General features: G+C 45.0%; 1 protein-coding gene across 1 annotated transcript; it reads left to right on the forward strand.

Annotated features, from left to right (window-relative positions):
- The first annotated feature begins 581 nt into the window (after positions 1 to 581).
- On the forward strand, positions 582 to 20324 carry ND-B16.6 (NADH dehydrogenase (ubiquinone) B16.6 subunit). Its single transcript, XM_084599272.1, has 4 exons — positions 582 to 721; positions 1775 to 1853; positions 4788 to 4859; positions 20008 to 20324. The coding sequence occupies exons 1-4, from the start codon at positions 631 to 633 to the stop codon at positions 20216 to 20218; spliced, it is 453 nt and encodes a 150-aa protein (XP_084455398.1). The 5' UTR covers positions 582 to 630; the 3' UTR covers positions 20219 to 20324.
- Positions 20325 to 21137: the final 813 nt, after the last annotated feature.

The following is a 21137-nucleotide window of genomic DNA, read 5'->3' on the forward strand; positions in this document are numbered from 1 at the left end:
GTGGGGCGGCAGCAGAACCGGTTTGCAACAGTCCAGAGAGGAGGCGTTTCGACAACCTCCTCGCCCGAGACACGGCCGGTCTCGAGGAAGAGCGCGCACGCTCTCCCTCAAGACTCCGTTCCGTGGGTGGCCTTCCGGCTGCTGGTTCGACGCTTGGCCAGCGTCACGACACATTAAACCGTCATTTGCCGGCATGGTTATACATACCTACCTACCTACCTACCTTGGGAACACATCACTGGTGCTAATCCTTTTTTCACTCGAGGATGTTGTGTGCCTGGAAAGGGGCGATAGCATATATGATTGGTATGATGCCACCTTGCATACATGCATGCATGATGCATGGTGGCAAAGCGGAGGCGCGGAGGTGTGGGCTGGTACGATAACATATGTTTGATATGATATGATTGTATGATGACGCATGGTGGCAAAGCGGGGAGGTGATGCATGGTGGCAAAGTGCCGGAAAGATAACACCAGATAAACATTTTTAGTTATTACCTATGTTTGCATGCGCTCGTGCCATGTCTGAAAGGGGCAATTTTGAATACTACTATGCCAACACTAGCAAGACAGTTTTTGAGCCAATGCAATCCAAAGATACAATCCGTAGCATTTTTTGGCAAACAAAATGGCGTCGGGTTTCAAGCAGGACATGCCCCCTGAAGGGGGTTATGCCCCTTACAATGTGAAGCGTATTCCGGCTAGGATTTTATTCTCTGGTGAGTTTTCAAGTTGAAAAACGCTTCCATCGCTACCGAAGCTATTCACATTTGGCAACAGTCTAGTGTAGGTAGTAGGACGTTTGAAGGAGACTTGCGGCGCAATTCTCTACGGTTGTGCGGTTCTTTGCCTAGATTAGGTAAATGAACGTTCTTTGTAAATAGTTACTTTTAGCAGTTCTGTGTCATTATACTAGGGATAGAAATGAAACGCAATCGCACTGAAGCGCTAGTGCATATTTGCTGGAAGTCGCCTGTTTAGCTCAGCGAAAGTGCTTTCTTAGCGAGAACGCTTAACCGAGCATAAGTCAAGTCCGGTAAGGTTTCTTCCTTTCTTTTTGACGGTGCAATTCCAAATAGCCGATGCATGATCAGCACGCTACATGCACGAAGTTGTTGTGGCACGTTTTGAACCTCTGAAGCCTGCCGACCACCGGCTTGATTCGCTGGTATTGGCGTCAAATTAATTTCCAGTCTCGATTGTGCCGGTGATATTCCCTTCACCTTGATGTATTGAGTATCTTTAATTGTTCTTTTGTGGCTCATGTACATCACACCTTACTTTTTCTGTATATTTCGCACAGATTTAGCCGCTTGTTAAAACTTTCTTATTGTTATAATATTTGTGTGTGTGTGTGTGTGTGTGTGTGTGTGTGTGTGTGAGAAGGAAAGAAGCCAACAGTCGGCGAGGGCAAGGAAAGCGTTGGGGATGGTACTTTGTTTTTTTTTTTTTTTTTTATGTTTACTTGGATAATCACAGAAATTAGTATTGTAATCTGTTTAGGGGAAAGATAATTAAACACAAAGTAGAAGTGTGTCATTCCCCGTTGTAGCACCGTTGAACCAGTAGATCGCGATATGTGGTGAGGGACTACGTTGCCGGCGCTGAATTGTCAGTGTTCATCACTCGCATATTACTCACTTTTAAAAGGACCAGCTTTTGAATTGTATGTAATGGCTTAGAAATGCTTCTACCTTCATTCAGCTGTGACCTGTGACAAAGCAAACATATGATTCTGAAAAGTACTGTGCAAATGTTATTTTGCCTTTCAGGGTACAAGCTGTTTGGCCTTTATGCCGCTGTTACTAGTGTTGCTTTCTACTTTATGAAGAGCCAGTTTATTAGGAGGAAGTAAGTAGTTCCTTGAATGCTCGCCTTTATTGCACAGTATTTTGTCTTACCTCCCATTTCACGCATGATTATTTCTGTTTGTAGCTTCCATACTGTGTTGACTTTTGTAACATCAATGTTTTGAGTGGACACATGACGCATCAGGAAAACCCCGTGACCACCACCCTGTGTTCAAAAATTTTGTTTGTCATTGGTTATGAGGTCTGATGAATGCTGGCGCTGCATAGTCCCATGAGCCTAGTCCCATGAGCCATGAGCATCACCATGAGCCTATATGAAAAGAGCTTGCAAAGCAAAGCCAGGTTAAATAAAAAAAAGAAAACAGCAAATATTTTCTTAAGTAAATGATCACTCTATGCAGCATACCCACGATAATGGGGGCTCAACATTGCTGCTGGTCATTTAGCGTTTGTTTGTAGGAGGCACTCGGTGCATGTATGCATTAGTTTCTCTCAAAGATGACTGCAGCATCATCAATGCTTTTGCTTCTACACAAAAAGGTACCTTAATTCTATGCGTCATGCCTCCGTGGAAAAATTGGCAGGAGCTTTTGGCAGGAGTATTATTTCTTCCATTTGCTCAAGGTAGGACCATTTGAAATTTGCCCGAGAACATATCAGTAGGAGGTGCTCAGTGATAGAGAACCCCGCCCCTTTCCATTTAGTGCTGAGGGCTCCTGGACAGTTGGGTACAGGATAATAGGTTGACCCTTAGGGGATAGAGAAATATTTATAATTTATTACTACTGCAGAGTCTCCTGACTCCAAGCAGGGGTGGGTACAAAATAATGCAATAAGATACAAAATTATATAAGAACTACATACACGGACACATGCTACTCTCATGCACATTACACATTACACAAATACACATTCTACGACACATTGAAAGTTCACACACTCGAGGCTCTCAGATTAGCAAGAAAGGTTTCAGAATTTTGGCTGTTCACTACACACTTCGGCAGTTTGTTCCACCTTACAATTTTGTTGACAAAAAAAGAGTACATAAGTGTATTACTATGAGCTCGATATTCTGGAATCATTTTTCCAATATTAAAATGTGTATTAGCGTGGGAAACATGGGTAATGTAATCATGGCTGTTGATTCTAATTAGATTATTATATATTAGGTATAACAATTTCAGTCTAGCCGGGGCAAGTGCACACAATAGCAGGGGCAAGTGCGCACATTCAGAATGCTACGCTAAAAGGATGAAGGGTGTGCTATTGAATAGCCTCTTGTGGCTTTGCAGTGGAGATCATGCAGAAAAGGGAAGGCGATGGGCTTTAGTCCCTGTGCCATGGGTTGTTCAATGTTCGGTTTAGGGGTGTGGAAACATGGAAGCTTGAGAGATGGTATGGGGTTGTTAGCGGTGAGGTAGGGCCACGAAAAGTTGTCCAGGAGTTACAGATGTGTTTAGTGTACACAAAATTAGTGACTAGGGGGCTGGCAACCTCATGTTCAAGGCAGGTGCTTGCTAAGTCCTGTCCGCATCTGATGGGAGAGTATGTCAATCTGCAGATGAGGAGGTTGAGCAGAAGTGGGTACCCTGAGAGCTTCGTAATCTTCACAGCTGACAGATGTTTAATGATTTTGCGGTCTCAGGCAAGAGAGTTCAGTGAGGGTGAGCAGGAAGACCATTTGTGCTCCTGCCCCACATTTATGGAATATCCCATCAGTTAAAGAAGACTGCCAGCCGATTTGATGCGGTTGCAGTGCTAGCTGCTCCAAATAAGTTAAAAGGCCTGTTCAGGAAAATCATCGTAAGGAGTGAGCCCAAGGAAGGCTGTGGTGCACAGCATAAGGAACACTTCGTTAGCTGCTGCAAGGGAGTAGTAGTTTGCAAGATTCCACTAAAATGTGGGAAGGCGTACGTGGAACAGAATTGTCACTACCTCAATGAACGATTAAGGGAGCATTGGACAGCTGTGATGCATTGTCAGCTCTAGGAAACCTGCAATCAACTGTTCCCAGTGCAGAAAGGTGGCACAGAGAAAGATTGAAGTTTGAAGCTTTGTGCGGTTCGCAAACACGACTGTCTTGACAAGGTCCAAAGACATTTTGACTAGAGAGATCATCAAACCTTTCAAGATAGCTTTGGGTCAGGACAGAGGAGGCATGCGTGTGCCATCAGTAGCCTTCAGCAGCAAGGAGATGCAGATGCTTCTTCAGGAAAATAGGAGACATGGATATCTTTTTTTTCTTAGTTCAATTTCTTGTTTTCATATTATTTTTTAAGATTTCTTTTGCCCTCAAATGTATTGTTCTTCAATAAGTTTTCTCCGTCATGTTTAGGTTTTTTATAATTCCAAGAATATTTCATATTTTCCCTGTTTTTCTTTAGCCCTGGAACATTTTTTTCTTTTTCTTCATGCCAGAAATAAACTACCAGTTAGAAAGCTGCACATTACTATTGTTGGCATGTTTCAGTCTTCTCTCGTGTCTCTGATGAACAGTGCAGCACCAGCAGTTATCAACCTTGAGTAACCAACTAGCTCACAAGCAAGTTTTACTGCTGTGAGGTTGTATGTTCAATCCTGGTTGTAGCAGCTGTTTTTTGATGGGGTTGAAATATGAAAATTTCAAAATTTTCGTGTGCTGTGCAAAGTAAGCACGCATCAGAACCCCAGGCCATGTAAATTAATCCAAAGTCCTCTACAATGCTATCCTTCATAGCCAATGCATTGCTTCGGAACATCAAACTCCACAGTTTAAGATCTCAACTCCTGCTGACCTGGTTTTGAGCTTTAAATTCACTGATCTTTACAGGTTGTCTTCACTGATGTTTCACAGTGGGATGAATTTTTTATTTTATTCCATAGATGAGGCCGGTACAAGCCAAAAAGCGATGTGTGTTGTATTTTCTTGCCTACCTTGACCTGTCTCGTGCATAGAAGTGCGCCTACAGGGTGTTATAAAATGTCTTTATTTCAGGTTGATTCAACTCGAACTTCAGGATGCCCACAATGCACTCGAACCTCTACTACTTGCTGAGAATGATAGACTGTACGTACAGATTTTTGACAATTTTTTGTCTGATGAAGTAGACATTGAATGGCACGCAACGTCACATTCAAAAAGCAACAGGAGCTCCTATGACGGTCACAGTACCACTTTGATCGCTCAGAAGTTATCAAAGTGTCCATAAAAACAGTAATATTTTATGCGCAGTGTACCAAGGCACTTTCAATTACTGTTTAATGCAAACTGCACCATGATAGCCACCTGTACCTGCGTGTTTCGGGTAGATCAGAGGGATAGGCAATTCTGTACGAAACCATCTTTGTTCAGCATACCCCAGCTGCAGAAATACACTCTCGTGTCTCATGGTCGCATGTACTCAAGCTGCAATTATACTGTCATGAGCTACATCTTGCGAATACCTGCCTGAGCACGTACCAAGGTTGTACAGTGGCACCGATTGTTATTCATGCTTCAGAGTTATTCGCAGAGGGTGAGTCTGTTTCTTCAACCGCTTATCGCCCCATTTGCTTGCACTCACCTCCACTTCTATTTACTTTGTGGTGGTTTTTCAACATTTTTTACTGCCTTTATCTGTCGTTATTCAAGGCAAACTACAAGACGATAACCACAAGTGCATATGACCAAGTTCTGCATTGTCCAGTAAATGAAATGACGGAGCAGATAGTCTCATACTGGTTATCGCCAGTTTTATGAAGAAAGACCAGCCCAAGCACTATGTTCATTCTTTTGGCTGCAGCTGTCGTTATCATTTTCGAAACTGATTTTACCACCAGACAAAACGAGGGCGAGCTTTGAAGCAAACAAGCTAAGTTGTGTGCTAAGCAGCACTCTCCCCTTAACTCAGAAAACTCAGAAACATATCATGATCAATGCCACTCTCTACAACCTGGTGATGTGCTAAGATAGTATATCAGCAGCTTGGTTGGCTGTGCCATGTTGGCAAACCAGTTCATTTGATTGACGGACAGCTAATCCACAAATGCATTGAAAGGAACGGTAATGCAACACTGTGATATGTGAAATTTAAACCTTCTGTGGAAAGCAATAAAATTTGTCAATCAACAATTTAACTAGCACACTGCTGTTTATTCGTTAAATTGTGAAACGGCCTATTCAGAGTGCATTCAACAAGCTGTTAGAGGCCTCTGGATAGGAATGAAATCATGGGTCCAAACCCAGCCCCAGTGGCCTCATTCTATATAAGTCTCCTGATGACCATTCCAACGAAAATTTGTTCCATCATATCAGTTTTTAGGCATCGTTCCTGGAACTTGTTATCAGTGGGGATTGAGCCATTGCAATCAAGCAATTTTTCCACACTTCTCTTTGTTGTGGCCTCTTCTCTCACCCACTGAGGATTAGTTGCCACATTCAAAACTACTATATCTCATTTGCTTTAAGCATGGTTTGCGAGTCTATCAGAAGCCTTCATCACAGCTCTGGCTTTTTAGGGATTACTTGTTAGCTTTTGCCACCTCATGTATTACTGGCAGCAGTTACCCACTTTGTTTCACTCTGACCAAACAGGTTGATTATCTGTGTAGGGTTTTCCATGTTGCTATGCGCCACACTCTACACGTACAACTCGAGAGGCTGGTGGGAAAAGTGGACTTATGCCGTGACATGCCGCTCCTATGCAGCAGTGGTACTATGGGGTCTCAGTTGGTTATATATTGCATCATTCATTGCCAGTTTGTGCCATATCCTCGCATGGCTCCAGTCTTTGGATGTATTTCAATCTTTCATTCACAGTGAATGAGCAACGCAGGCTGTGCCACACAGCCTGAGAATCTTGCATGGTGTGCTACTGCTGCCTACTAGCAAAGTGTTCTAAATGTTTCAGCACCAGCTGTTGCGCACTTGTCTTCTCGAGGCAGCATGTTACAATGCAGGAGAGCACAGCAACACAAGAGCAGTGGACTCAATGTGAAGCTTTGTCCTTGCTTTTTGTTGAGATGTTTCGCCTGTGAGCTCGTTATATAGGAAGAGGTCTGTAAGGTAAACAATATATAAATGAAGGATGGCGCACAGATCACACAGAAACATGACCTAGTAAAGTAACATTTAGCATGCCTCCCATGTCGCCAGTCGTTGTTCGAGCTATTTCATCCCACTTCAGCTTTGACAAGATTTGGTATAGGGTGCCAAACGCATAGCTCCTGCCCACTTCTCCAACCTCCACCATGTATGTCTGTCTGCTCACCTGACCTTCCTCTCATCGACGATATCTCTAGTAAATATATTCCCGAGTGGTGCTATGCTGACGGCCATGTTTTTCATTTTCTGCCCCCACCAACCACTGCCCTTACCGACCCTTCTCACCTTGCGCATTGAATTAACCTTTTATTTTCATTTTCTATTTCAATTCCATTTGATCCCCTAATTTTGATTACGGTTGTTGGGTGACAGTGACAAAGCCGTGGCTTTCAAGTGTCTGTGGGAAGCGACCTGATCATTGGCCAGTTAGCGGCCTCACTTTAGCACTGGTTGCATTATGAAGCCAGTGGTTAGCTGAAGCATGTGGCGATTTCAACCACCAACATCGCGACCTCCTATCTTGTGATTTCTGTGACTGGTCGCTCATTGCCTTCAACTGACACCATTGTCATGCTGAAGTCCAACCAAATGAAGCAGAAAATGGGGTTGTAGAACACGGCCACTGAACCAAGTGTGATTTGAACCTGCCACTTCCCCTGCTCCACTCAAATGACATTGAAACATCATTGTTACATCAGTTTGGGATTTTTTTTTTTTCTAGACATCATCGTCATCCACATCTTCAAGCACGGGGTACTCTTCTACATACTTGCACTGTAATTCATAAGCAACCAACCTTGCCTTACCACCTCCAAGCTTTCTGCTTTACAGTGATCCTAACACGGCTGGTATTCTTTGTGTGCATATGTGTACAACAAATGACACAACGAACAGACAATGAGATGCTGCTAGAAGTATGCCATTCTATATTATGTCCACCATTCACTTACGAATCGCAGTAATGGACCACTGAAGCGCTGACAACCTTTCTGGTCAGAAGTGCACGTTAGGCGTCACTGGTGAAGACCAGGGTATTAGCACTGTCAAGGAGGAGCACGAGCAAGCTTTAATTTGAACTTTCACTGCTTGGGGCACGCTCGACTCTTAATCTTTCGCAGAAGTGAGCATATAACTTCCCAGTTTGCATACTGCATTTGCATATTTGAAATACCCAAGCCAGAAAGGAGCCCTTCAGGGTACACTGAGGGCAAACTTGGCCTAGATTGATGAATTGCCTCCTCTAGCTGACAGAGGCTATGTTCACAGACGATTGATCTTTTGTTAAGTTGGAGAAAAAGGAAAAATGAGGCAGACGTCGCCACCACTAGCTGTTTCCCTAAAAATGCTACGGTCTAATGCACCTCGGAAAAAAGTACAAAATGCCTCTCAAAGAAGGCCGTGCAGCCAGTGGCATCGGCAGGTAGTCGTAATGTTGTGCATAACCCTGCTTCAACCTGACAGCCCCCTGCAATGTCACACTGCCATGGATTAACTATTGATTAACTGGATGAGCAGGGACGTCATGGGGATCGGTCTGTGTCATCTGCTTGAAGGCTTCCTTTGGATGCAATCGGCCACTTTGTTATTGAGCTATGTCCGGCAACAAGATGATGTCAAGTGGTGCTTTGTAGCAGTCAGGACAGACTGCAAAAGATAGGGGGCACTGATATTGTGAAAGAAGGCTAGGTTGAGACGGCAAGGCCAGCGATGCCTTGTCTAGCGTTTTAATCCGGTGACAAAACCCAGGCGCGTGCAGGAGCCGGCGCCGCGGGACGATGATGATGGTATTTACAAATGAAAGAGGAAGATCGTGGCATGTACAAATTAAAGAGCATCCACGGAAGGCTCACACAATCTGCCCGGGGGGTCGGAAGCGGCCAGCCTGGCCGCTCCTACCTAACCGATGCATCGCGGCGCACAAACGGTTTCAGGCGAGACACATGAACAATTTCAGTTCCACGGTGGCGTCGATCAGCTGGGGGATCAACAGGCGTCACTTTGTAGTTCACTGGGGAAGTTTGGCTTATGACCTCATAGGGACCTACGTAGCGGTGGTGAAATTTGTCACTAAGGCCAGGGGTGCGCAATGGTGTATAAAGCAGTACTTCGTCACTAGGACGAAAAGAGACCACTCGATGTGTAGAATCATAGCGAGTCTTGCGGACTTCCTGGCGCGCTGCCGTGTTGAGGCGGGCAAGATGACTGCATCTGGCCACACGAGATAAAAAATGGGTAGGTACTGATGTGGAGTAGTCGGGCGTAGAGAAGAAGGAAACGTCGAGGATTGTAGTGGGAGGACGGCCATAAACAAGGAAAAATGGAGAGTAACCGGTAGTTCGCTGTACTGCTGTATTGTAGGCGAATGTGACGAATGGTAGAATAGTGTCCCAATTTCGATGATCTGGTGTGATGTACATTGATATCATGTCCGACAAGGTGCAATGAAATCGCTCAGTCAGACCGTTAGTCTGGGGATGGTAGCTTGAGGTTGTCTTATGAAGGGTGTTTAAGGCGTGAAGAACTTCGGCAACGACTTTCGATAAGAAGGCTGTGCCGCGGTCACTTAGGAGCACCTGAGGAGCGCCATGACGCAATACAATTGATCGCAAAAAGAAATTTGCTACTTCTTCAGCGGAACCAGTCGGTACAGGTGCTGTCTCAGCGTAGCGTGTGAGGTGGTCGACAGCTGTTATAATCCAATGGTTACCCCCATAGGAGAGAGGTAGGGGACCATATAAGTCGATGCCGACTACGTCGAATGGCGTGGTGGGACAAGGAAGAGGTTGTAGAAGGCCAGCGGGCGAAGAAGTCCGCCGTTTGCGACGTTGGCACAGAGGGCAGGATGCGACGTATTTGGCAACGGTGGAAGATAAGCCAAGCCAAAAGAATCGTTTTCTCACGCGGTCGTAGGTTTTGTCAAAACCAAGGTGACCTGCAGTAGCATCATCGTGGAGAGCCGCCAGTATACGTGGCCGAAGCACACGCGGCGCGACTGGGATCCAGCGAGTTCCATCAGTGCAATACACGTAGCGGACTAAGATGCCATCTTCGAGCTTGAAATTGCGAAGCTGTCGGCGAAGCCTAGCATTGGGTGGGTCCGAAGCGCCGATAAGGCGGTCGATGATAGGACGGCAGTAGGCATCGGCTAATTGCTGTGAGCGGAGAGCGTGCTTGTTCTCAGTCGTCAAAACAAACGGTTGTGATATACGTCGGGCAAAGAGATGGTCGGCTCTGGTCAGAGGTGGAAATGAATTGGGAAGAAAAGCAGCAAGTGGATTCCGAAAGGGGACAGCGAGAGAGAGCGTCAGCGTCTTGGTGTTGGCGACCAGATTTATAAATGACGTCGAAATGGTATTCTTGCAGGCGTAGAATCCAGCGGCCAGGTCAGCCTGTCAAATTTTTGAGTGAAGACAACCAGCAAAGAGCATGGTGGTCGGTCGCAACTGTGAAGTGCCGACCGTATAGGTAAGGGCGAAATTTTTGGACAGCCCAGACGACAGCAAGACACTCCTGCTCGGTAATGGTGTAGTTTTTCTCAGCTGGAGTGAGAGTCCGACTGGCAAAGGCAATCACTTTCTCACGCGATGTTGCATCACGCTGCATTAGTACAGCGCCAAGACCATGACCACTGGCATCGGTGTGCAGGATAGTTGGAGCGCTGTCACTGAAGTGGCCAAGAACAGGATCTGATGTGAGGGCGTGCTTGAGGTCATTGAAAGCAGTTTCGCACTGCTCAGTCCACACGAAAGGGCTGCGTGCTTTTAGTAGCTCATGAAGTGGTGCAGCAATAGTTTCAAAATGCCTTATAAAACGCCGGAAGTAGGACGCGAGGCCGAGGAAACTGCGCAAATCTGTAGTCCGTTGTGGACGAGCAAAGTTCAAAACCGCGATTATTTTTTCAGGATCTGGGCGAATGCCGTCATGGCTGACCAGATGTCCCAATATTCTAATTTCTTTCTGTGCAAAGTGGCACTTCTTGGTGTTGAGCTGAAGGCCTGCCGAAGCGAGACAGGTGAGGACTTCATTCAGGCGCGTGAGATGGTCATTAAAGGTTGCCGAAAAGATAACAATGTCGTCCAAGTAACACAAACAGGTTCTCCATTTTAGGCCACGAAGTACAGTGTCGACCATTCTTTCAAAAGTCGCTGGTGCGTTACAAAGTCCGAACGGCATAACATTAAATTCGTAAAGGCCATCGGGTGTTGCGAAAGCGGTCTTTTCTTTGTCGTCCTCGTGCATAGGTATTTGCCAATAACCTGAGCGGAGGTCCAAGGTCGAGAAATATTCGGAACCTTGGAGGGAGTCAAGGGCGTCATCAATTCGTGGCATCGGATATACATCTGTGCAGGTAATTTTGTTGAGTGCGCGGTAATCAACACAAAAGCGTACCGAGCCGTCCTTTTTTTTAACTAGCACTACTGGGGAGGACCATGGGCTTGTTGAAGGACGAATTATATTGCGATGGAGCATGTCATTTACATTTTCTTCAATTACTTTTCGTTCAGAGAGGGAAACCCGATAAGGCCGTCGGCAAACGATAGTTACCTTCTGTAATGATGCGATGGTGCGCAACACTAGTCCGTCCCAGTGGTGTAGAAGTGGCATCAAAAATGGCTTGGTGGTGTCGAAGCAATGTCAGCAGTTCTTGGCGTTGGTTCGGCGTGAGTTTAGGATTAATAGTCTTTGAGAGAACAGAAAGAGAGACGTCTGACGAAACACGTTGCTGAGGCGGAGGGGCGGTGAGCACCATCAGGGGAAAAGGTTGAACATCCATCATACAATTCAGAGAAGTTCCTTTTGGGAGCACGAGGGATTCACGTGAAGTGTTAGTGGCCACTACTGTCGCTGAGCCGTTGTGGAACCGGACAAGACTTGACGGGAAGGCGATGCCGCGTGCAAGTTGACTATATGATGGTGCTATGAGTACGTCCCCGTCAGTGATGTGGTCAGAAACAACAGTAAGTAGTTTTTCGCACTGAGGAGGCAAAACAGTATCAGCGGCGGCAACGAGGGGATGATGTCGTTCAGAAAAGTCAGATGAAAAATCGCTGTCTGTCATATGGATAACACGGTCACCACAAGAAATTAACGCTGAAGCAGTTGACAAAAAATCCCATCCGAAAATCATGAGATGCGCACAAGGTGAGAGCACAGCAAACTGCACATGATGGCGGATGCCGTTGATAACAACTCGTACGGTGCACTTCGCTGAAGGGCGCAAAGGGACGTCATTGGCTCCACGGAGTTCAGGCCCATCATATGGGGTTGTCACTTTTCGCAAACGGTAGCACAAATCAGCGTGAATGACAGAAATTGCAGCCCCTGTATCAATCAAAGCTTCAACCGGTAAACCTTCAGCGATAACAGAAATCACGTTATACGGGCGATCAGGAGGACTTTTAGTAAGTTCGCAGAGTGCAGTTTGACCTCCGGAAACTGCAACACTTAGTTTTCCGGATGGCGGACAGGGAGAGCGGTTGCGGGGCGGAGAGGGGAAACTGAGCGGCGGTATGGGGATGTGGACCGGCGTCGGGAGACATGGTTCCCCTGAGGCTCAGAGGAAGATACTGGAGGGGGGGAGGATCGTCGAGGTGGGCTTGGAATAGACTGGCGTTGATAATATGAGGTTGAAGGCATGTCGCATTCGAATGCGTCGTAACCGCGGCGCTCGTTCTGAAGGCGGCGACGACAGAAGCGGGATATATGTCCTCTAATACCACAGTAATAGCAGACTGGTCGGGGGGGACGCCAAGGTGCGTAATTGGGTTGTGTAGGTTGAGCCATCGCCATTGCATTGACGTGATTGTATGTTGGTGCCGGTCGGGGCGGGGGAACCAAAGAAGGGGGAGATGCAGTGACGTGCGCGTAGGTCGGCGCTGGGCAGATTGCAGAAGGTTCGGATGTCATAGGGCGGCTGATGGTAGCTAACTCTTCTTTAATCATGTTGCGGAGAACGGCGTCATTAGGAGGTGCGGAAGAATGATCGCACCCATGTCGACAGAAAGGATTGAGGGCTTGAAGCTCCTCACGGATGATTGCTCGAATCATTGCCCGCAGATCAAGGTCAGCAGAGGTCGGACCCGTTGCGAAGCCAGGCTGTAATCGAGAGGACTGCAGCTGGTCGAGGCGTTGACAGGTCGTAATAATTGAGTCAACACTTGAAGGATTCTGGGCAACTAAGGTGTGGTATGCCATAGCATTGATCCCTTTTAAGACGTGGTGCACACGTTTAGGTTCCGTCATGGTGGGACTAATGCGCCGACAAAGTGCAAGAACAGCCTCTATGTAAGACGCATATGATTCATCAGGACCTTGAATGCGGGAAGCGAGCTTGTTTCTCGCGATCTCAGTCCGAACTGCCGGGTCAGCGAAGTATTGTCGGAATTGCTGTTTGAAAGTGGTCCAGTTAGTAGTGTAGGGTTCGCGATTAATGAACCAGGCTCTGGCGACCTCAATTAGATAGAACGAAACGTTGAGGAATTTTAAAGCATCGTCCCACCGGTTATAGGCACTGCAGCGTTCATATGTGTCGAGCCAGTCATACACGTCTTCGTCACGATGACCAGCGAACAGCGGTGGGTCGCGTTGACGTGTGGGCAGAGTCGGAGGCATCGGTGCAGCTGAGGTAGAGGGTCCGGCCGGGTCGGGATTGCTCTCGGTGGACATGATTATGGTGGTAGTTGCCAAACGGCAACCGGAACGTAGCTCCAGCGAGAGGTAGCAAGGGAATCGAATACTACCTCCACCACTTGTGAAAGAAGGCTAGGTTGAGACGGCAAGGTCGTGACGGCAAGGCCAGCGATGCCTTGTCTAGCGTTTTAATCCGGCGACAAAATCCAGGCGCGTGCCGGAGCCGGCGCCGCGGGACGATGATGATGGTATGTACAAATGAAAGAAGAAGATCATGGCATGTACAAATTAAAGAACATCCACGGAAGGCTCACAATATATATATTGCATCGCTACTGCCATTGCACTTATCGTGTAGGGAACTGGGCATGTGAAATTGAACAAAGGAAACCTGTGCCACACTTTGTAATCATCTATATTGTTACGGACGAGCAAGGAAGAAGAAGCGGGCAGTGGCGCGGGCAGGAGCACTCGCGCTAGGCCCGCTAACATATTCATTAAATGTCATCTCACGGTCATCGAACATCTTCTCTCTGTCCTCCGTTCTCCTGTTTTCATCGGCTTGCCGCTTTGTAACAATATCATGAATTTGCATTGTGGAGTGGAAGCAAGGCATTTTTAATCGTTCACAACATTATCAGAGTCGCTGTACGCCCAACTATTGGATTTCACTTATAACAGAGGCCTGGTAGAGTGGTTCTCAGTGTCTTTTTAAAACAAACTCTGTAGTCCACCATGCAGCTTCAGTATACAGTAATTTTTTTTATTATTATTTTGAACTGTCATACTGTAAATGAACTGTCAGTGGCTTCCCCATTTCATACAATCTGCTCATTGTGCTGGCTCTATGGTTGGTGTGCTTGGGTATTGAGCTGAGGACATGGGTTCACACACTGCCCACACACAGGAGCTTTATTTCTGTGAAGGCAGAATGCAGAAGACAGTGTTAACTGTCAGAAAGTGCAATGTCAGTGCACATAAAAAACACCGAGTGGTCTAAATTAATCTGGAGCCCTCTACCAGTTTCCCTTATAGCCGATATGTTGCTTTGGGACATTAAGCCCCACAGTTTAACTTAATTTTGGTAGTACATATGGTATTTGAATTGCAACGAATCACTTATCTTCGTATTGATCATGTACTGCTTACTGATCACTTCATGTTCTGCAGGAATGCATATGTGAGATGGGAACCAAATTTAGCAGCACACTCCTCACGAAAGATCCATCTTCCCACATTGTTCTGTACCCTGCTCCTACACAAAGCTTGTTTTCGGGAACACAACGAAGTAAATTTTTATTCTGACTGCAAACTCACTAACTAGTATAGTAAACCTGGTGGTGCCTGAAGTTGAAGTATCCTGTCATCTCATCTGCATGAAAAACATGTCCACTTTGTGGAAAGTTATTTAGTGACTTTGTTTCTCCTGCCAAGTCCATATTAGGTAGCGTGTTTGCTAAACTGAAGGTAATCAAAGGGATTTGGCTTTTGTGCAAACCTGGGACTAACTAGACTTCACAGTCATCATCTTTCTGCTCTCTTTTTGCTGAGAAGTACTTATTGCCTCTTTAATGTCCTTTGAGGCAAACAGTAGTAGTCCTTGCTCTATGCAAGCTCTCATTCAGGGCGTACTTGGATAAAACCCACCAACCTCATATAGCTCACTCGACAGTCCTGCCTCACTGGCTATCGGATCAAGACAAAACATAATGCTCTAGCACAATGGAGAGAGCACAATGGAAAGCTTTAGAAATATGATAACCCTATAGACTGCATCGAGTGAGGGAGTCGCCGAAACCGGCTTCGCTGTAGCTTCCACAGTGCTTGCGCGGGGTGCACCCGACTGTCCAGGGAACAAAATGGCAGCGCCCAGGGAGCCCAAAATGCAAAGGTCTATTAGAGGTATGGGGGAACAGCGGGACGCAAATGCACCTGCACAGGACACTGTCGCTTCTTGGGTTATTGGATGAGTAGTTGGCACAGATTCGAAACTGATGAAATGGCGTGGCCTCCAAATGCCGGATATGGTTGGACAAGATGGTGATGTCCAGCAAAGCAGGGCCCGCTCGCCTCACTACCAGTTTGTCATTGTCACTTCTCTCTGTCTCGCGTTCGTTGGAAATGAATGATGGACAAAGCTTTTTTATTTTTAAGATGCTCACACCATACAGTTCCAGTGACAAAACACCTCAAATTTTGATGTTCTTTCAGAATTTGACAACTGCTAAAGTCAGAATGCGTGGGATGTTCAAATAACTTTGCTTTGGGGGCAAAAATAGCGGTCACCAAGTATTAAATTTCACATACAGTAGAGCCCCTCTATAGTAAAGTCACAGGGACCAGCAAAACTGTTTACCATATCAGAGGTTTTATTATATCAGATGTTGGTGATGACATAGTCCAGAAGATCCTGTCACAATGGTTAGCTTACACACCAGTGCTGCTTGCCGTCACATCTGTGATGGTGGCGATCTGCTTCTTGGCCCAAGAATGAGAGATTGGCGCTGGGCTCTGGCGCACGATTTTGAAGCAGGCGAAAATAAAGTGGGAGCAGGTGAAACACATGTGAAGGTGGACGGCTACAAAGGGTGCATCAGCGAGGGCTCCTGTTTTCGACCCCTAATAATGGCCTCATTGGCCAGGAGACAACCACAAGGAAATTTCACTTACCCTAACTTGGCAACAGCAATGCCATCCACTTCGGAGTAAATTCTCCATGTACTAATTTGGCGGCAAAAATTATTTTTTTGGAGAGCACTTTTGCTTTTGTCACCGCCTTTCATGCCTGAATGGGAAGTCTGTCAAAAGCCTTTTTGGCAATACATTGAAGGTATGTTTGAGTGTAATGTGAATAGTATTGCTGGAAACATATCTTGGGACATCACTTCTCGTATGAAATGGTTCTAAGGGAAAATCAGGGCGTAACGCCATGGCAGTTGCATTTTAAATGGTCTTCACATTCTTCACATACATTGGCTGGACCACGAGCCCATGCTTATGGTTCATTTTGCTTCGTTCGGGAGGGAGTTCAGTGCATGGAAAGTGCCCAGAAACATAGAAGTAGAAATGATTATGCAAGTTACTGCTTACTCTAATGTTTTTTAGGGGAATCCCCCAAACAGGAGTATATTTGTAATAAAGGAGTAATTATTCATTGACATCCATTCAAGCGCAGCCGTATAGTTACAAAGGGTACCTACATCCACCCCGGACCAGGACGAACTTTTCTTTAATTGTGAAGTTTCTAAGATAGCAGTCTAGCTTTCCTTTGTAATCGTATGGCTACGCTTGGATGGATGTCAATGCGTAGTTACTCTCTTATTAAGTTACTGCTTAGTATTCGCAGATTTCGTGTGTATGCTATGTGACAAGGGTACACTAAAGCTTTTTTTTTCCACTTTGGATTTCTGAGGCTGAGTCATGCTGCCATTAACTTCCTGTAGAGATGATGGAGGCCTTTCCGTTATTGACCTCAAGTTACAATAGTATGTTGGGGCAACAACTACTACGGTTTTAGGTGTAGTTTTTATAGCAGTAAACCAACATAAAATGTAGCCCTAAAAGCCCGAAAACTGACATTTACAGTAAATTCTTGTTACAAGAGACACTCAAGGGACGCGGAAAAGATGTCTCTTGTAAGCAAGGTCTCTTGTAACCAAATATTCTAAAAGCACTATATTGATCAGTTTATTGTACATCAGCATATAAATGCATTCACACGCATTGACAGGAAATTGTTTAAGAAACCTTAAAGAAGTCATTTATTCTAGTATGTCTTTTTGTGAGTGCAGAGTGTATTCCTTCCCAAATTCTGGAGGTAAAGCACTTCGCTTTGCAAGCCTTCCTGTTGCTCACAATACCTTTGAAGCACTCTCATATGCTCGTCACCCTCAGATGCTGACACTTTTTTCTCTGAAATATCCTCGTAGTCATCCTCTATGGCACATGTGCCATTTACTTGTGTGGGAATTGCACAGTCTCTAAGCTCTTCGGGAGCACTCAAGATACACATCTGCAGATACGAATTCCTCAAAAGATTCTGATACCTCAGCAACCCCTTGGATGCTCGACCAAGCTTCACCTTCAAGGAAGCTTTCCAGAGTATCCATATATGGGCCCTCTTACATCATGTCACCAAATTTAAAGCCTACTTGTCTGACAGTTTATCACAGCTTCATTTCTCAGGCCATTCCAGACACCTGAAATCACCTGAACAGCAAACTCTGTATCAATTACAATTGTACAGTCTTGCTGCCTGCCGAGCAACAGGCGTTCTACCAACCTTGTTTTGTGCAGCAACTTGACAGGGTGCATAATTCCTTTGTCGATTAGTTGAAGGTAGGGCGTGGAGTTTGGAGGGAAAAAATAACTTTGGTGACTTTGAGCACAAGAACTTTGATGCTGCAAGAAGCATTGTCCACAAAGAGAAAGACATCAGGATTCTGAGCTTTCATCTTGTGATCAAATTTTAACAGCGAGGAGTTGAAAATGCTGGATGTCATTCATGCATTTTGATTTGCTTCGTAGGTGACAGTAATGCGATGCCAGTGGCTGAAACAACGGGGTTGTTTTGACTTTCCAATCATAAGGAGGCACTCCTTCTCAATTCCTGATATATAGCAACAAAAAGGATGCTGACATGGAACAGAATTAAGGGAATCTAACTGCTAAGGGAATCTGAAGTGCAGCATGTACAAATTGGTATACTTGAGCTACATTGAATGAGCATGCCTGGGTTGTGTCTCTTCTAAACAGTGAAGAATTTACTCTAAGGACCTGAAAAAGTTGTCCTCAGTAACAGAGTATCTCTTGTAATCATGTCTCTTATATGCAATGTTGTTAGCATGGCAGACATAGGAAAACCAACCAAACCATTTTCAAATGTCTCTTTTAACCGAGTGTCTCTTGTAACAAGATTTTACTATATAAGAGAAGCATTTCCTAGAGATGGTTGCCCTCAGTGTCCCTTTAGCGGTTCATGTTCATTCTGTGTTCTAGCCCTTTTATAGTGAAATGAGCAAAAAAATAAAAATTGGCATGTGGTGAAGCCAGTCCTCAGAGAATGGAAATCATGGTGGCATGAACTTTTATTGAAGTCATCTTGCTTTGGAAGTATGCATTGTACACACAGTTTCAAACTATTGAAACAGGGATATCATCCTTGTGAACTGTATGAAAAATCTCAGAAAGCTAAGAAAAAGGCATTTTGCATTATTTTACAGCAGATTGGTTCTTTACACTTATTGAAAATTCCTGCTGTTTCTAAACCAAATTTTAACATTAACAGGTAACGAGCACAATAGGTAGCAGCGTGCTATAATAAACTCTGATATGGTGAACTGAAACAGCAGTCCCAGTTCACATTTACAGACTGCTGTACGTGTTTTTTTTTTTTTTGTTGTTGTTTTTTTTTCCACAGTATAGCCATTTAGTAAGGAAACTGTTAGTAAAGTGTGTCTGATCACAGCAGCCTACTTCCCACGGGATGGTGTCATGGCACGGGCGCAATCCAGGATCACTGGGCCAGTTTGTTATATTTATTGGGGGGGAGGGGTTAGCTAATAACGATAAGTAAAAGAATATTTTGTTTTTGTTTTTTTCTCCTTTAGGTGGCTTAACCACCCAGCTTACAAGGTTTGGGAAGAAAGAAGAAACCAGTTTTTTCAGAGCATTAGAGCCGTTGGCAAAGCATGTGGCACGCAAGGGAACAAAATTAAGACTGGCTGTTAGCATGGAAAGAAGGCGGTGCAGTCAGTTGAGAATGCAAAAGACAGTAAACATGCGACAAGAAGCAGGGAAGGGATTAAAAGGGCAAATTTTTGCAGCAGCACGAGGTCGTGATGACAAGTAGTGGAGGTGCGGCATGTGCGCTTTTGCCGCGCTTGACTATCGCACATCTTTTTCTACCTGTTGCATCCTAAACAACACTAAGACTCCGGAAGATGACGCCTTGTTCATGCAAAGCTTGTGTTTTCACATGGAATAAACTCTCACTGCATTCGTGCTAAAGAGGTATTTCGACTAGATGTAAATGGACTCAAAAATGTGCTAACATAAATTGTGATGACTGGAAAAAATGTCACCTTGAGAAGATGATAAGGAAAGGATGTAAGGTGTTGTTTGGGCTTCTCTTATAAACCAACAAGACGTGTTAGCAGTTGCCACTTAATTTCCAGGCAGCATCTTCAGGACCATGCCATCGCCAGAAACTGATATAGTGGACGCTGATACATTCCATAACTTTTGCTGACTCGAGTGGCTTTACTGTAGAGGAATTCTACTGTAGTGGGGTTTCTCCAACCTTGTGTGTGGTGCATGACAGCTTCAGCTGCTTGTGCGCCTGAAAACCCAATGCACCAACCAACTTTTTGTTTTTAATTTTCATTGGCAGAATCACAGTGCACAAAAACGTCACAAATGATGAGATGCACGAGTTTGCATTTGTTATTAGTAAAGCCAACCTACTGTTCTGTCTCTCTTATGTTGTTGTCTTTTTTTGCAGGTATCTCAAGCAGCTAAAGAAGAACCGTGAGGAAGAGCGGGAGCTCATGAAGAACGTGCCCGGCTGGGTAGTGGGGACCTATTTTGGAGAGCCCATTTACAGTACTCTGAGTCCAAACACTCACATGGACCCCATTCCCGAGGAGTACTTCGCGCACACAGACCCCAAGATCTCCGACTACAACTGGCACTACTGGGACCACAACTTTTAGAGCAAAAGTTCAAACTCGTGAATGGGCCCTGCCCCGAGTCGCTAGTTGTGGTGTGATAGTCACCTAGGCTGGAAAGTTCAGTTCTTTCATTAAAAAGTTCCCCAGTTTTGTTGTGCTACGTGGGTTGCGTGTGAAGAGCTCTAGTTGGATATTATCAGTTAAATTGTCAAGTCGATCACCATGGCCAGTTTTCCAGGGAGCCATTCAAGCTACCCTTTCACTGCCCAACCACCATTTCAAGGTCGCTGCAATCAACCATTGGTAGTATCACTTGCGGTGCATGTGTTTTGAAACCGTTATAGCTGACATAGCAATGTAGTCTTTAGTAAGGAATTTGCTTCATCAGAAATTGTTTCAGGTGGAACTATAAGGGCAGAATGAAAGCATCCCCAGAGAAGTGAAACTGGTACAGTGCCAGGCTGCACCTGAAACTATCAAGAATGATATTTTAAAAAATGTGTAACAGTGTTGTCAAATAGACATATTTCAGTTTTGATGCTGACCCACATCTAAATTTCTAGTTGTGTACATGCTTAAAAGAGTAGATTAGAAGCTTTGTATATCTCGCTTGCATTACTTAGTTGTTTCAAGCATAGTATGGCAGACAAAGAATATGCTGACGATAGCAGTCATGCCTACTATGGAAACTTCAGTGTATACAAGTGCTCTGGTCAAGCTTGCGACAGGCAGAGGAGTAAGTATACCCTACAAAAATAGCACAATTTGAGTGCTCTTTAAACCAAGTAAAAAACTGCAGTCTGCATGGAGTAACGAAACAAATAAGTTACATCTGTCAAAGCCTGCGTTAGGAGAATTAAAGTGATAATATGCACACCAGCAACATTTCATGAATAATTTGTTGGTCCTTACATCACACTGACAAGACTAGCTTCCTATGTGAAGTGGATAGAAGATCACA

Source organism: Amblyomma maculatum, chromosome 3, assembly GCF_055883805.1.
Source record: "Amblyomma maculatum isolate TAMU_Amacu chromosome 3, ASM5588380v1, whole genome shotgun sequence".
In the NCBI taxonomy this organism is placed as follows: domain Eukaryota; kingdom Metazoa; phylum Arthropoda; class Arachnida; order Ixodida; family Ixodidae; genus Amblyomma; species Amblyomma maculatum.

Excerpts from the sequence above, each read along its gene's own strand:
- ND-B16.6 (XM_084599272.1), top strand. The coding sequence starts at position 631 with ATGGCGTCGGGTTTCAAGCAGGACATGCCCCCTGAAGGGGGTTATGCC. Across the intron at positions 1,854-4,787 it reads AGCCAGTTTATTAGGAGGAA|GTTGATTCAACTCGAACTTC; the intron begins GTAAGTAGTTCC and ends TCTTTATTTCAG. Across the intron at positions 4,860-20,007 it reads CTTGCTGAGAATGATAGACT|GTATCTCAAGCAGCTAAAGA; the intron begins GTACGTACAGAT and ends CTTTTTTTGCAG.